At 37.6% G+C, this 16,975-nt stretch overlaps 1 protein-coding gene across 5 annotated transcripts in view; it reads right to left on the reverse strand.

Moving 5' to 3' along the window:
- Window positions 1-16,496, reverse strand: part of PPP6R3 (protein phosphatase 6 regulatory subunit 3) — a 43,097-nt gene extending 26,601 nt beyond the window's left edge. The window contains exons 1-9 of one of the 5 annotated variants that reach the window (XM_018082018.2): window positions 10,586-10,703; window positions 8,819-9,051; window positions 7,230-7,416; window positions 5,690-5,827; window positions 5,103-5,168; window positions 4,547-4,659; window positions 3,727-3,840; window positions 2,929-3,058; window positions 1,043-1,195 (exon numbers count right to left, since the gene is read on the reverse strand). In XM_018082018.2, coding sequence (XP_017937507.1) covers window positions 1,043-1,195; window positions 2,929-3,058; window positions 3,727-3,840; window positions 4,547-4,659; window positions 5,103-5,168; window positions 5,690-5,827; window positions 7,230-7,416; window positions 8,819-9,051; window positions 10,586-10,597 — 1,146 coding nt within the window. In that variant the 5' untranslated portion in view covers window positions 10,598-10,703. Of the gene's footprint in view, window positions 1-1,042; window positions 1,196-2,928; window positions 3,059-3,726; window positions 3,841-4,546; window positions 4,660-5,102; window positions 5,169-5,689; window positions 5,828-7,229; window positions 7,417-8,818; window positions 9,052-10,585; window positions 10,708-16,328 lie in introns of those variants that run through there. The other 4 variants (XM_018082024.3, XM_018082017.1, XM_029963342.1 and 1 more) reach the window with 4 other exon arrangements.
- Between the last annotated feature and the right edge of the window lie 479 nt (window positions 16,497-16,975).

Consider the following 16,975-nt stretch of genomic DNA (forward strand, 5'->3'; position numbering starts at 1 on the left):
ACTTTTCCTAACAGGCAGGTCTGCCCAGTAAAACATGGGCTGTTTCAGCTAACAGCATGAAGCACCGAGGTTTATGCGGCTACAATTACTTTTCTCATTACGTAAAATCTGCAACAGAAAAGTGTGTTCGAACCTCACTGAATTCAGTTTACAAAATAATCTAATTATAAAGACATACAAGTATTCATAGCATGTATGTTCCCTTAGACAATGGATCCAGTAAAAACTTCGGCTACAATGAAATTAGCTATTTGTACGTAAGTTAGCACCTGCCTGCAAACCCAACTGTGACAAAAATCTGAGATGAAAACATTTCACTCAGACTGTATTAATCAGTGGCAGGAAAAAGGGATTTTGGACTAAAACGATTTGGGGTAGAGACAGTATTTACACCTTAAGTTTGCAACTGCCTACTTAAAGTTTACATGCTGTTCAGAAACTAGTTTAAGTTCTACATGATTTGCTAGTTATTTTTTAATCAATACAAACACTTGTACTTCTTGGGTGAACCTAAACACAAAGAATAGACCTGCTATACTGGAAGCATAGGTAGGAAGTACTCAAAGTACATCAGCAAAGAGCAGCGAGTTAACTGAGTTCATTGTGCTTTGAGGTTTGAAGGTGCACAAGCTTCCTTTATAGGACAGTGCTGAGATACCATTTGGTGGGCCATAAATTAAGTGAGGAAAAGGGGTTTAGAGGGAACAACTTAGGTAAAGAATGAAAACAGCAGTGAAGCCTTGAACGTGGCTGAAAACTTGAGAACATACAAGTGAAAATAAGCTTATGAAGAAAACCACTTCATGTACTTATAAAGGTGTAACAAACAAGAACCATTTAAGGGATCATAGAAAAACACTGACTTCAGACAGATTAATTTAACAGTAAAATCCAATCTTAAAAGTTCTTAAACCAAGCAATAGTAATCACAATACAAACGTGCTGAAAAGTTAGGTTGGAAGATTTTCTGCAGTGACAGAAAAGTCAGACAAGATCCTAATAGCAATCTATAAAAATAAAGAAGACAGCATTAAGTTCTTACCAGTATTACTCCTATGCTGTTAAGTTCTATAAGCTCCTGATTCACACTGGTTGTATTCGTCTGTAAAAGGCTAGATATTAATCTAATCACATTTAAACGCGTGTTTCCCACAGGTGGATCCAGTACACCCCAGGTTGTCTTCATGACACTTTTCTGGAAAAGAAACAAGGTACATACATAAAACCCATTAAAATATTTTAAAAAAATCAGCTCATCATTACTACAAACAACTGATGAAGTAGTGCTTAAAAATAAATAGAAGTAGTCCTTGAACAACTGTCTTACCTTCACACTGCAAAAAACTATTTTTAATTCCAAACACTATCGTTTATTTTAATTCCAAAGACAGGAAGCACTAAAACCAGCCACATGAAAACAATGACTTTGTAAAACTTATTGTTAACTACACACAGGATCTCAAAGGAGATGAAGTCTACTCAACCCCGAATTAGGAGCTGGTTCCTAAGAAATGATTCCCACTAGTTGATCCTGCTATAGTCTACATTGCTACAATATACACAAAACAGCTAGGTGGACAGTCTATAGATTTATCATAATGCCTCAGCAACCCTAACTTCATATACTTGAAAATAATTTTATTAAGTAACCAGCATCTCTGGTGTCTTACCCTAATTTTAGCTGGTTAACAAACCAGAAGTGTGGTCACAGTGCCAGCCAGTAAGAAGAATCAGTAGCAAATGTGAAATGAACAGGGGAATTCATAACGAAAATGTCTCCCTATCCTAAGACATAAACACATTTTGACAAGGATACCAGTACTGCCTACTGTAACCCTGGATGTCATATCGTTGCCTCACTAGCATCAGAAAATGCCACCCTTGCATCAGAAAATGATGACTGACATCCTCTTAGCTCATTTAGTCCATTTCTTAAACCAGGCAAATATCTAAGGATGCTCATTTAACTAGTGTTCAAAATGAGCAACTTCACCAGCTGACTTATTCAAATGCTAAGTCCAACAATCAGAAATTGTTCAAGTATCTTATGTGACCCTGCTTTTACATAATATAGACCCGTACGTTGCCATGTTGTTGCACTAAGTATGAGACAGTTTCTTCGCATTTTATTACCTCTTTTGCATCCATAAACTGTTTTCATCTTTAACACTACCTTGACTCCCTATCAGGTATTTTCATACACTTCTGGTCTTTATGTGCACTTCGGTCCACAGGTCCCTCTTTGTTAAAAACTGGGGCACCCAGTTCAGGGTGCCATGCTCCAGTTGAAATTCTGCCAGTGAAAATGTGAGTGAAAAATACCAATGGATCATAGGTATACCCCTATTTACACACTTTTTCTCTTTTTCAAGATCAAGACATAAATAAAGTTGCTTAAATCAGTTAAAAAGCCCAAGGAATTTAACATGCCTATAACGCACAGATGTGTCATGGAGCTGGTCTACTTGGGTCCTGGGAAAGACTAGAGAATTGTGCAGGCCTAATGTGGGCCACAGCAAAATTCTAAGCAACTGAAGCATCCATAGTCTGTGTTTCCTCTCGAGACAGGATTTCCAAACAGAAAACTGGACCCAACTTGAGAATATACATATATATATATATATATGTGTGTGTGTGTGTGTGTGTATAGTAAATCTCTTTTGATTGCTTTCAGAAAGAATTAATTCTTCAAGACTACTCTGCTAATTAAACAACGTTTATGCTGGAAAAGCAGATCAATTAGCATAATACATTACTGCTCATTATTCTTATTTGTCTGAGCCAAGGCTCACAATAGGCTAGGAAGTAGCCTGAGCACCTGCCTGAAAGCTGTCAGACTAAGCTTTGTTTTTTATTATAATCTGCCTAAAACACAAGCACATAGTGACAGTCTTGCTTTAATTAATTTGGTAACAAAGTTTCACTTACTTTTGGAGGCTCAAGTAGGAGCTCATGGAAGGATGAAAGTCGTGCTTTTATGGCTTCTAAAACACTTTTGTTGACAGAGTATGTGGAATTGCTCATGCCTGGAGGACAGATGTCTATATGGCCCTCAAACCTAAAACACACACAAGTAGGATCTGATAATTAATATCAAAACAAGTTGTAAAACATCTTTGAGGTATGCAAAAGTATGTAAGAGGATGTGAAAAGAATGAAGAGGTAAACAATGCCAAAACATAGGGTTACACATATAAATTAAGTGCGAGGTAATGGCTGAACAAGATTTTCCCAAACACTAGCTCTAGTATTTTTAAGTTTATTGGCTTGAAATCTCAAAAATAGTTTTGAGATTAAAAATTACAGTTCTATTTGCTCTTCTGAGGCAGATGAATAGCTTCATTTGTCTATCCCAAGCATAAGTTGCATGTACCAGAGAGATCTGTTCAGCAGTTTCTCCAAATGAAGTTGTAACAACATGACAAATAACTTTTTAAGAAGTCAATACTCACTCACTGCACTATACAGAATTACCCTATTCCTTGTATCCCAAAATAAACTGATGAAATGTAGTAAGTCTGATCTGTCAAGTGGCACTTAAATTAACTTTCAGAAAAAACTGCAGGAAGACTAGTCATTTAGTTAAAGCATTGCAAAGCCAACCACAATCACTTGGCTTGTGTTTTTACTCCTGCAGCTACAACAGACACAGAAATGGTTTGGTCACAAGTACATGGAAGACACTTGCTACTGCAGGCATAATTCAAGTGAAAAAGTAACACTTACGTCTGTCGTCTTGTCTCAAGTAAGGTCAATAGTATTTGGATTGCACTGACTATTGCAGATTCATTTTTTTCTTTATGAAAAATATTAGACAGGAGCTGCTCTATGATTTCTTGTCTGAAAAGAAAAGCATTGGCATCAGGTAACACTACTTTCAGGATACAGCTGTTAGCAGAAGTAGCTACCATTTGCCCACATAAAATTAATATGGGGATAATACCAAGAAAACCAGTAGCCATTTCAGGCTAGCAGGTACCACTAGGACAATCACTCCCATCCTCAGTGTCTCAATCATATTTTTCGATTCCTTCTACTGATCTAGCTTTTTGATCTAACCAAAAAAGAAAAGAAAAAAAAAAAGGGAATTTTTCAGTCAGATCAAAAACCTGGTTCAGCTTGCCATAACAGTCACATAAACCTAAACCTATAACAGCAAAAGGAAGAAGGGAGTACAGGAGAATCTTCTCTGGTAGAAACATACACTTAGATTAACTCGGCACAAGTAACAGAACAAAGTCAAAATCTTCCATGTTTAGTCTGCACAGTATCAAGCTGACCTCCACATGAGAGATCCCGATAAATTGCGCAGCACAGAAAATATTTTAATAAGACAACTCCTTCCCCACACCACCACAAGAAAGTATTCCAGGTGGGGCTCTGCTTCCTTGCCCAGTTATTTCAAATTACACAAATAGATGATGGGTAGACAAGAAAATTTACCTGAAAAGCAGCACTTGCCATTTCTGAAGGTTTTCAAGTTCAAAAGTTAAAAACTATTTTTTTTACAAAGTGAGAATAAAATCAGAAATTCAAACCAACTTACTTCTCTAAACTTGCCAGCAGTGGATCTGGTTCTGAGCTGTTCTGTACTTGTAACATCTGGTCTCTGCTTAGACGAATAATTTCACAGAGTGACTGTGATGCATTTGAATGCCTCTGAAACAGAAAAACATCACTTTTCACTAGAAGAGTAACAAGGTGCTGGACTGCAATTCTTCAATTAAAAAAGGTGAAAGTTTCAACATTGACAAGAGTCCCTCCTACCCAAAAAACATTCAAGCAGTAGCTTTATGCCATAACTAAACCTTAACAACACAAAAATAACCTTGAGACATGAGCCAAGAATCTACTTCCAGTATGAAGGTGGCAAAACATTAGAGCTGAATCTTCAAACACCAAGTATGCATAAGGCTTTGATACGGATCTCAAAAAGGGGGCAGGGAGGCAAATAAAACCACACACCCTCCCTCAAATGATGGCACAGATACTGAAACCAGCTTATTGAAAAAAGCAAGCAGAAAACAGTAAAACAAAAAGTTCTAACACTATGTTGTACAGCTGAACAGACAGACTCAGAGGAGTGTCAGACTAATACTTACATCTTCATCTTGAGATGGGTGTACAATTTCCACAAGCCGCTGGATAATTCTCTCCTCATTAAGCCACTGTAAAAGTGTTTGTGGATGTTAGAATTTTTTCCAAGTGAATGAATTTACAAAATTGAAAGTAGCCTTTTGACAGCTGCCCCATGTCATACTGTCAATACTTCTAAACACAGACTAACAATACTTCAGAAAAAAAGGGAAAAAGTAAAATTAGTGTTTCTGAGCCACAGTAAAAAAGAAAGCCTTAGGTATAATTTTAGAATAAACTTTGATGTAAAAAATGTGTTCAGTAAGGCCCAAAACAATCTTAAAATTGCATCTGTCGGTTGTTAAGTTAGATATTAAAGACTGAGGAAGAGACCAGACACTTGGGTTCTAAGTTGTCCACAGCAGCACAGGGGTTTCACTTTTCCACAGGGAAAAGTACTGTCAGCTCAAAGCACACAAAAAAACCCCACAACCAAACAAAACCCCACACATCTAATTTCAGCACATTTAAGAAATAAACTTAGAAACACCAGCAGAAGATAAGCCATTTTACAGTTCACAGGTCAGACAAAAATTCTGAGAATTTTACTTACATTTAGCACTTCTTGCCGGGGCTGTGGAGGTTCTATGCAAGTCAGTAGCCTGAGCAACAAATCCATGATAGCAGAGGTCCCTATGTGCTTAATAATGAGGTCTACAAAATCATGCTTCCTCTTTAAAAAATCCACAATCTGGAAATTAAAAAGTAAGCTTATATTTGCTTCTCTGTATTTTATATGATAAATTACACCAACCACTTTTAACTTCTCTCTCCTACCAAACAGGCAAAAAAGATGAGAACTTCTGCCACTTAAAGCTTGCAGTACAAGGCAAGATAAAATAAGACATGCGTAGAGAGTAGCAAAACTGGCACAGGGCAGGTCCATACTACATGTAGTATGTCCTGGGCCTCCTCTCAAGCCCAACTTGCTCATCACAACCTACTTATAATTCAATGCAGAGTCAGTTTTTCTTTTTGATATGAATTACTCTCATCCCAGCTTAGTGAGCAAAGCTCAACACAGCAAAGCCTTAATATAATACAAAGACTATCTCAGGTTTGAAAGGCAAGCCATTGCAGCTGTTTGCAGTATTGGGCCACATGAATAGAGTAAAGCAGCATTTCTGAGCAAGGACTCCAAACATTTCTCACTTTGTTCTATAATAATTCTTCACATCAAGTCAGACTTACTCTCACTGATTCAAGTCATTTACCGTCACCTCTAACAGCAATTAATACAAATACCATCATACCATCACTGAGCTAAGGTAAGCACTCACACACTGATTGTATAAATAGCTCAGGCAAATCTGAATCAAATACATCTTACTCATCCAAGTGTACTGTGATGGTTTCACTCTAGGCTTTCCTGGAGACCAGCTTGTAACCAGGAAGGAACTAGGAAGGTGATCACGGAAGTATTCCATGCTATTCCTTTACGTAACTTGAGGTATAAATAAAGCCAGCAGGAGGGACCTCGCTCTCTTCCTTTCCGGCGAGGTTCGAGAACGGTGGGTCCTGTCTCGGTCTGGCTTATCTGGAGCTGAGGCCTGCAGTGACTGCTGTGTCTGCCACACATGAGGGGAGAGTGCTGGGCCGTGTCCAGCCTTCCTGCTTCTCTCAAGGGAAGTGGTGAGATTTTGGCTAGTTCTTCAGTTTGCTGGTTACTGGGGTTTTAGATTGTGTGGACTTGTTTGGTTTTTGTCCTATTTTGTCCTTTTCCCTTCTCCCTCCCCCTCTTCCCTTTTAGGGAGCTATTTAGGATTTCTGGAGTTATAGTATATAATATTCTCATTGTATATACCTGTCTTATATGTAAAATATATATATTTTTTGCTATAGCTTTGGCTGCTTAAGTGGTGGTTTTTTTCTTCCCTCTCTGGGAAGCGGGTCTGTGTTGTCAAGTATCAGGGACTTGGCGGGAAGCCAGCTCAAAACTTGCACATATACTTTTTAATCCTGTGCACAATAAGAAAGCGTCTTCAGCTAGTCTGGAAGCTGAATGCTCTCTTTTGCCTCTGCTGCTATCCCTCAAACATGCACTGTTAAAGCAGAGTAGCACTTGTTAAATTGGGGAGTTCGTAAACAATTACCTGTTCTGGTTTTCTGCTTATAAGAATACTTAACACCTTGCTGAAGAAACTGGCCAGTAGAGGGTTTAGAGGAGATTCATTTAAGAGGAAGCTGTACAGTTTCAGGAGTAAAGATTCTTCTTCTCCCAGCCGATCGTTGATCTGTGAGACATCTGATGTAAGCAGCTCACACGATATGTTTGGGTATCTGGGGAAAAGACGAAAATTATCCATCACTCACAATTCAGAACTGTCATACTTCCAGCTCTGACTTCATAATCTAGTAAGGTTTCTGACCAAGTATTCAAGCAGGGTGGGTCTGCAGCACAGTCGCAAACTAATACAAGGTAACAAAACTGCACATTCAGCCTACAAGCTCTGTTTTCCTTCAAGAAACAGATAACTTTTCTCTTCAGTATCAACAGAACACCACTAAGCAAGCAGGGAAAGAAAAGAGTAAGCTTTTATTTTAAGATCTATTATAAACCCAGCTGTTTAAGTACTGATCTCTGATTTCAGAAGCCACTTTTTTTCAAAGAGAAAAAAGTTATTTATCAAGGAATTAAAGAAGACTGATAGTACTGAACCAACAGTGGGGAAGGAGAAGTGTTTCCCCCTTTCTAACATAACAGAGATTATATTAAAAAGGTCAAAAGGCATATCTTTGGGATTTTCTAATATACATGGCGATTATGTTGGAAGTCAGTAAACTGGTCAAAATCTGCCAAAGTCTGCGAAACTAGCTAGCACTGCTTCATGACAGTCAGAAGTACAGTTCAGAACACTGAGTAATTAAACTACAAAGCCATCAACACCAGTAATTTCCTGTATTTGACAGTACTATCACTCACTTACGCTAAGGGTCCTTTTGACAACATAGGCAGCTCAAGGTTTCTAAGTGAAAGACGCTTAAATTTCAAACTCTACTAGAAACACTTACAGGAGGCTTGGTTTACCAGAAATGGTGAAGTTCTTCAACTAAAAGTCTATCTTATTTCACATATTTTTTACACACCATTTTAAGAAAAAAAGCAGCTTTCTGCATGGACAACATTAAATTAGGCCAGAGCAGTAGAAGTACTTTCACACAAATTGCCAGACTAACTTTTGAGTTTGAACCTTCTCAGCAAGCCAGCTGAAGTCATGGCCATACTCAGGAAAATATGAGCAATTAGACCTTAAGTAGACTCTTCCAAGGAGTACTACAGGTCTTCCAATAATCATCTTCAAAATGTCTTACCAATCAATAAAACAAAGCTAATCACAGAACTATACTACCCAAAATGGGATTTTCATTCAACTGTTTTATTAATCACAACTATAAGATTCTTCATGTGAGTCCTGGTTGGACTTTTTTTTGCATCTCCTTTGAACAGCAATTGGTTTGGAAACATTTGTGGACAACAAGCTTCCCTTTGAAAAATATGCAAATATTAGAATTATTTATTTAAAAGTTCCATGAAGTCTCTTGAATACAAACTTAATCTAAAAGACAGCAGCATTGTACTACACACCAGCACACAGGGATTCGAAACATGCTATCAATTAACTAAGTTAAGTTAGTCCTCTTTCCACCCTCCAAATCTCTCCCATCCCAAAAGTTTTCCTACTTATATCGAATTTTTTCATCCATGTCTTGAGGTGGCTCTTCAATAATAAATGAAACTAAGTCTTCCAAACATTCTGACTTCAGCAGAAACTCTATAAGTTTGCGATTCTGAGCCTTGCACTCTTGCAGAACATCCTCTTCATCCATCAATTCCTTCAGTGTTACATCTTCTCTCTCTAGAAGTGTATCTATGTGCGATGACGAATGGAGATCAAATTTCCAAAACATGCTGGTCTGTATAAGAAGAACAGCAGTACATTAACAATAGCCATTATTCTAACATCCAAAGATAAAGTTAGATATGGTTTTACTTACACAAAAGGAACATGCTAATTCGTATTAAAGAAAAAATTATAACTTTGGTTTGCAATTTATAGAATTTGCTTTTCCCAATCTTTGTTTTTATCTATGATCTCAGATTCAGAACAACTTGCTCAGCAATTAATAGAGCTGGGAGAAGATAAAGTGGACAGTGCATAACTGCTCTACAGTACCACCCTCGCCATTGAAGAAAACACCTACAAGGGAGTAAGTTAAACTTTTAGGCAGCACACACCAAAGTGCAGGAGCTAATTTCAACACTTACTCTCATTGTCCCTGTCTCCACAAACTTGACACAGGAGGAACAAAGGACAATAAATGTTACACAAACATGTCAAAGGACAGTGGCCCCAACCACTGAAACATTTTAAGAAGCTGTTGCCAGAGATGCATAAGGATGTGCAATTTCACCTTTTCCTATAAAATGCTTTGGCATCTCTGTGTTAATTCTGTTTCTCTAAGACACCTGGCAAACAGTTACTACTGAGACAACTGTGCTAATAGAAGAGATTATATCAGTCTACAATATATCCAATAAATTCCTGCTTTCACCTCTCATTAAGCTCAATATAAGCATCTGTTTCATTCCCCTCACGCCCCCAAAAGAGGGCTTTTACATGACACTTGACCTCTGACACAGGATTAACTGGTCTTTGGTGAATACAGATTTTAAGTGGATTGAAAAGAGATACTAGAAAACAGTAAGAAAAAAAACTTTCCTGTCCTTACAATTGGAAGCAGCAATTAGCAAGACTTCCAGTATTCAGGCTTAATATTGAAAAGCTTGGTATATTCACTATGGAGAAGTTTTAATTGCTTTTAGGGTTTTCATTGCTTTAACCACTACATACTGATCACATATTACCACCTTATTTCAGAAGTTGTAACACACATAACGGTCCCTAGATTACATAGTTTTATGTTTAAAGATACAGGAGTCAAATAAAATCAACCAGGAAATGTATAGAGATATTCAACTGCAGTATCAGTACTTTTAATTATCTGAGATCTCATGCAAGTATTAAGCGGTTTAGAAGCAGAAAAAAAGTTTGTACTAAAAGTGTTAGTAAACTTACAAGAAGGGTTTAATACACCTGATCTCACAAATTAGCTTAAATCAAATTATACACTTGTTACGAAAAACATCAGCTTGTGGGTATTCAGGCTATACACAAAGAAGTAAGCAAGTGAAAGTACTGCATTATTAAAGTCACAGGATATTTTTCCTTGGGATTTTTAAACCTCTAGAAAGTAGATCAAATCCCTCCCCTTGCCCCAATTAGTGAAAGTACCATCTTTGTAAGTAACCACTACCAACACTAATTTCAGATGTAAATACCTCTGTAGTGATTAACGCTCATTTCAGTAGTATTCAATGGATTTCTCAGTTACTTATTTAAGAGAAATTCAACAATTGAAAATAGCAACAACAAAAAAAGAGGCATACTACTGCAAACATGTTACTGCGTTATTTCACAAACTGTCTCCCAGGAAAGCTCTTTTAGGGGGTGCTCCCTCAACATGTCAGGTGCCGGCCAGAGATTATTCCATCACTTCTCAACAGGAGCCCAGGTCCCTTGAAATAAGGAAAAATAAACAACATAAACTGTGCCAAAGGGAAATCCAGGAACCCTGAAGAGAATTTTCTTAGGCACTATCACTGGCAGTGTGATCAGCCTATCACAGTGTTGAATGGAAGTTTTAAAACAAAAACACATTATTGCTATTTTTCTCAGAGCCTACTGTTCTACGCTCCCCCCCAAAATCTACAAATTCTGAAATTCTGAATTATCATCATCCTTTTTCAAATTTCATTCCCATTAACAGAGTTAGAATTAGGCTTTCTGTCCACAAATCAAAAGCGTGCTCCTCCTAGAATTTCACTACTTATAATTTACAAAAAACTCCACAGGTCAAAGGGGTTGTGTTACTCCCAATGTTACTTCACTGTCAACATGAGCAGAAAAAGACATTTGGATTTAATGCAAGATACAAAAGACTACCAGATATGAGATATGCTCAAGATCAGATACTACAACAAGCAAAGCAGTCCAGAATAATGTTAAAAACTCTCAGATGTGGAAAGAAAAAATGTGTTAAAGATGGTAAAGCTGTCTCATGCATTTGACTGTCTTTTGCAACTTCAGCTAGTTTTCCATAATCTCTGAAAGTTTCCAGTAAGCAAGACTGACATCCAGTTCATTACACAGTACTTACGAAAGTTTACATCAACTTGCTGATGCACAACTTATGAGAATTCAAGATCCTAAGTAACACCTAATATCCAGCAAAATATTGCTTTGTTTTCTTGGTTAATATTGCGAACAAATTCTTCTCTGAATGAATGCTGAATAACATTCCATGAGTAAACACTTGACTTATATCTGAAAGGAAAAAAGTAGTTCAACAAAGCAAAGAAAGCCTGTCAACTGCTGAGATACAAGTAACTGAAATTCTCACTTGTATTATTTGCTAAAGGGAAGAAATAAAGCTTAGAAACAATCTTTTCAGACCAAAAATTGAATCGAAGTCTTCTGCCCACTACAAGGGAATAAATAACACCCTGTGTATTTTTAACAGTAACTAGTCAGTGGTTCTTTCTAGAGTGAAGTGCTTAAATGGCACCTCCACCAGAAATGGTAACAATTTTATCAGTAAGATTCTCTGTAGCTTCAAGTGATAATAGCTGTTAAACACCTTCCAGAAGAGACATTCATGTTTTCAAGCTACCAGACTAAGATGTGAATTCCACATTTAGTCAGAAAAGCATATGGTTTAATTTTGGACGTCTCCTATACTAAATCTTTTACAAAACAGACTAACAAGTCTTTAAGGCATCCAGAAGTCTTTTCAGTAAATAAGAAAACTAAAGTAAGCTGCTCATTTGAGTTAAACTCTTAAGCATCATATTTAGGTTAAACAAACATGAGAAACATGTGTTACAGTGAGTTACTTCTAACTTGGTACCTCATACTTCCACACTGGTAGCTGTAAGCAGACATGGGCATCTAGACCAGTTCAGAAGGAAAACTAGGAGGACCTCAGTAGCCAGCTGAAGGCTGTTTTACCTGACAACTATATATACGTTAAAGGCATATACACAGATCTTCTGGCAGGATCCTCACAGATTTTACTGCAATACCCAGTTTCACTTTTCAAGCAAGAGAAGCTTTGAGTGTACCAGTGTCAAGCTGAAAATTTTGTAATATTGAGATATTGTAATATTGAGAAATACTACCTATAGAGTTGTAACAAGAATTGTATTATAAAAAACCCAAACTCAGAACCTAACTGTCATTTTTCTTTGTGTACCACCGTATTTTCTTACTGTAGGGTTCAAGTGCACAGATGGGGGGGGTGGAAAATCAGTTACTTTTGTACAAACAAACCTTTCCATGACTGAAATACACCTTAAGTGATATAGCCTACTTCACCAAAACAGGTTTTTACAAATCCTGTGTAGCAATTATCAAAAGACAACCTAGTTGTGGATGCAAGAACAACCACCAAAGCAATCCTTGATGCCATCACAGGTTTTAAGACAGTCTTGCATTTCTTAATGATAAAAGCATTTCCAATGCAAACAAGCCCTTGCCTCCTTAAAAACCAAGTAAGTAGGTAGGTTTGAGGAAGGACAAAGTCATGGTGAAGACAATTTACCAACATTTTTCATGATAAAAGCATAAGAATTTATCTTCTAAGACCTTTAAACAGATTAAGAGTTTTATTTTAAATGCTAAGCATGCCCTTCTGCCAGCTTCACATAACCTCAACTAGTTGCTCTCTAGGTCTACTTAGTTAGATTCCATTTTTGAGGGTTTTTTCCTTTCTCCAATCAATAGAACATAATAAGGACACTGTACTATCACTTATGAAGTGCTTATTTTGACACTGAAAGTGGATCATCTGTCCAAAACAAAACTAAGCATGAATGCACGTCTGAAAAATATTTAGAGCTAAAGAGAATTACCAGTGATCCAAAATGACAAAGACACACCAGTGGCTAATTTTTAAACTGCCTACTGCACCCAGCCAGAGCATCACCCTCTGTAAACTTGCTGTCTTCAACTGCCTGTCCTTTGCAGGCTGGGGCACAATTCCTCATAGCATTAAATAGCCCATGAACTATTAAACAGGAAAATTAAGCACTTAGGCATTCACTCTGGAACTGAGAGCAAATAATGTGAAAAGAGAAAATAGCTGCATTCTAGCTTAAAGATCTGGACCAAAACAATTTTTTTCCATAAAGTAATGGTAATTTATACCAAGACAGTTGTTCTGTAATTGAATTTCCCACTTTTCCACTTTATGAATGCAAGAAAATCTTTCCTATATAGCAACACACTTATACTGCTTCTTCTGCATTGAGTTCAAAGGAAAAATAAGGAATTCTTTATCTAATTTATCCCACCAAAATAGTATGGTTTTTAAGTAGTGTGAAGACTCTGCTCTTAACTATTCCTTAGTTTTATTTCTAAATATTTCAAATAATACAACAGAGTCTATACTTACCCAATTACCTATCTGAAATACATTTATTTTCAATCGAAGAAGTGAGGTTTATTGAGTGTTATTAGCTAGAAAGATATAAGTTGTTGTTCAAAGTCCATAGATTTAGTTACAGGACTTTACATTACACCCAGTAATTACAAAAGAATAAAGGCAATTACACAGGAGAATTTTCATGCTACAGTCGCTACAATTCTTAAACAAAATGTAAGATCAATTTGACTTAGAATACAAGTCTCAAGTGAATGCAAAATAAGACGTAGCTGTTTCTTTGGTGTCAGAACAGCTTGTTCATGTCACCAAAGTGAGACACAGAAGAAATTAAATTTTGAGAAATACTCCATTACTTATATTATTATAAGCTAGTGAAGTTTCAAAGAAACTTTGTGGAGAAAGGAGACAAGAAATGGTTCGAAATTATTAGGAATTAAATAGAACAGAAAATACAAACACTTCTACCTCAACAATTTAATACATATTTCTAATACCACGCAATTCCTAGTCCAAGGGCATAGCAAACTAGAAGAGATACCAAAAGGGAAACAAAACGAACAAACAATTCTTTCATGGAAGGCTAGGAGATCTTGTGCAGGCTGGCTGCACCTCTCGTTTCACTGTGGGATTTCTGGATGCTTCACCCTCTCTCAGCCTGTTGGGCACAGGGGACTGCACAATAGGAGGTTATCAAGGACCCCTGATCCTTCTACAAAACTGCTGCCACTATCTCATCCAAGGGACCCCAGACATGGGATAAGAGCAGGCTGGAACTCAGGCACATCAAGGGAGGTAGAGGGCAACCTCTGTGCCCAAGGGGCAGCAGCAGCAGGGAACAGGGGAGCAATCCCACAAAAAAGGGGCCCTAAATCCACCTAACCCTCCTCCACATTTATGCACACTAGTTGCACTTCTACCTACGTAAGAACAATAAATACACATTTGTGGATGACAAGTTGACCACAAGCCAGCAGTGTGCCCTTGTGGCCAGGAGGTGCATCGGGAGGAGTGTGGCCAGCAGGTCGAGAGAGGTGATTCTGCCCTGCTACTCAGTCCTAGAGAGGCCATATCTGGAGTGCTGTGTCCAGTTCTGGTCCAGTTCAAGACAGACAAGGAGAAACCAGAGAAGGTTCAATAGAGGTTCACAAAGATGATGAAGGGTCTGGAGAATCTCTCTTATGAGGAAAGACTGCGGGAGCAGGGCCTGTTTAGTCTGGAGAAGAAAAGACTGAAAGGGGATCTCATCAATACATAAATGTCTCAAAGTCAGGTGCCAAGAGGATGGTGCCACTCTTTCCAGTGGTGTCCAGTGACTGAACAAGGCTTAAGAGTCATAAATTAAAATGCAAGAAGTTCCACATCAACGTGAGGAAGAACTTTGTTACATTGAGCTGGCAGAGCACTGGAACAGGCTGCCCAGGGAGGTCATGGAGTCTTTCTCTCTGGAAACATTCAAGACCCACCTGAACACGTTTCTACGTCATCTACTCTAAGTGACCTTGCCTTGGCAAAGGGGGTAGACTAGATGATCTCCAGAGGTCCCTTCCAATCCTAACTATGCTGTAATCCTGTGACTTTTTGCTATATACACACACACACATCATGTGCATACACACACATCCCCCTATTATGACCAAACAGCCCCATAATCAATAGCTTTGATATGCTGAAGTATGTTAAGTCCAAACTAACATTTACTCAAAGACACCAATCCCCCAAAATTCAAGAGGTCGTAACTGTTCAGAAGTACAACAATCAGTTGAAATCTACAGTCTGCAGTGAAAATGCAAGAGTAATTTTATACCAAGCAACAAGTATATCCTTGTAAATTCTTACACTACCTCAAACCACAGGTTAAGAAGTGTTAATAAATACAAATCTTAATTATCTGCATTAACTACAAATTAGTAGAGAAGATGAATCATTTTCTAGTAATTCCACATCAACTGCCAAACAATTGCACATTTAAAATATTCATCGGTCACAGAATTCAGTTAGATTTTTCCTTTTCTGAATTCTCCCAATTACCTTCAAAATGGCAACGAAGATATCTGTGCACCAAGAAAAGCACACAGTTCCATAATAATATAAAAAGCAAGCTAAACAATGCCCAGCTAACCTGGAAGATACTTTTCCACTGAAACATGCAGTTCAGTACAAAAAATTCAATTGCAGAAGACAGTACTACTGTACTTCAATATAATAACCTATAGTGCTAAACATCACTCATACCTAATATATGTCAGTTCATGAACACATTTGCTTTGAGAGTCTTCCAAAGAAGGCTGGGCAGTAGATATACTTCCTGGCACAAAAGCAAAACACTGTAAAACAAACAGAATATCCACAACAGTGCGTCTAGCCAACCCTTGATTGTCATAGTAAGCCAAAGCAGGGTGGAGAAAGAAGACAGTGCAACAGCAGGGTGGGTTAAAACACAAAGTCAGAACCAGTCAGCTAGGAAGTAGTCTGAAAAAAGCTGCAAGAAAAGGTAAGGAATGGTCACAAAGCCTGAACTGCAGAAGGAACTGCAGCTTAGAAGGTGGTAAATGTGAGCCTACAGAAATCAGGTAAGACTTCAGTGGACACCAGGGACATGAAAAACTTGAAATTTAAGTGGTTTCTGTACGCTTAAGGGTAAAGCCTTATAGATCTATTGCTGTAGGTGAAGTTTAATAGTTTCTTACCTGTTAAACACAAAAGTTTTTAAAAGTTAAAAAATCAGAACGTTTTGTATTCTCTCAGGCTCCTTGCCCATTACAGGGTATCCTGGCAACAGCAAAAAAATCTTTCAATCTACAGTATTAGCAGATTAGCAGGACTGAATTAGCATTGAATTAGATGAAGCAGATTTCTTCCTATAACGACAAAAAAAAATTTTATAATTTAATACTGTTAACACGTTCTATTCAATAGTTTGACAACTGCATGAATGAATACTAAGGATTGTTTTGCACCAAGTACAACACAAACAGAGGAAGGAAACAACTTGCTAGGAAGAAGTGTCAGTTCAGTAGAGCATACACTGAAAACAAATTCAAAAGCAGCTTGACATCTGAAAGACTTACTTTTAAACCAACTTTAAAGATTCCCTTCTAAGAAACTTCACTGCCTCACTGAAATGAAACTGCCTTTATAAATCTGCCCTTGACTGAAATCTAACACAAATCCAGACTTTTTTATAAACTATTAGCAATTTCCCATAACGTGACATCTTCAGATCTAGAAGATCTAAAATACCCATTGCCAGAGCTTTCTGCAGTAAGTTTTTTCCTATCCTCATAACTATTCTCTTATATTAACATCTGATTTATCCACAAGCCTGCACAGAAAT

The sequence above is a fragment of the Manacus vitellinus genome, unplaced genomic scaffold (genome assembly GCF_001715985.3).
Source record: "Manacus vitellinus isolate BGI_N305 unplaced genomic scaffold, ASM171598v3 scaffold_59_pilon, whole genome shotgun sequence".
Classification (NCBI taxonomy): Eukaryota; Metazoa; Chordata; class Aves; order Passeriformes; family Pipridae; genus Manacus; species Manacus vitellinus.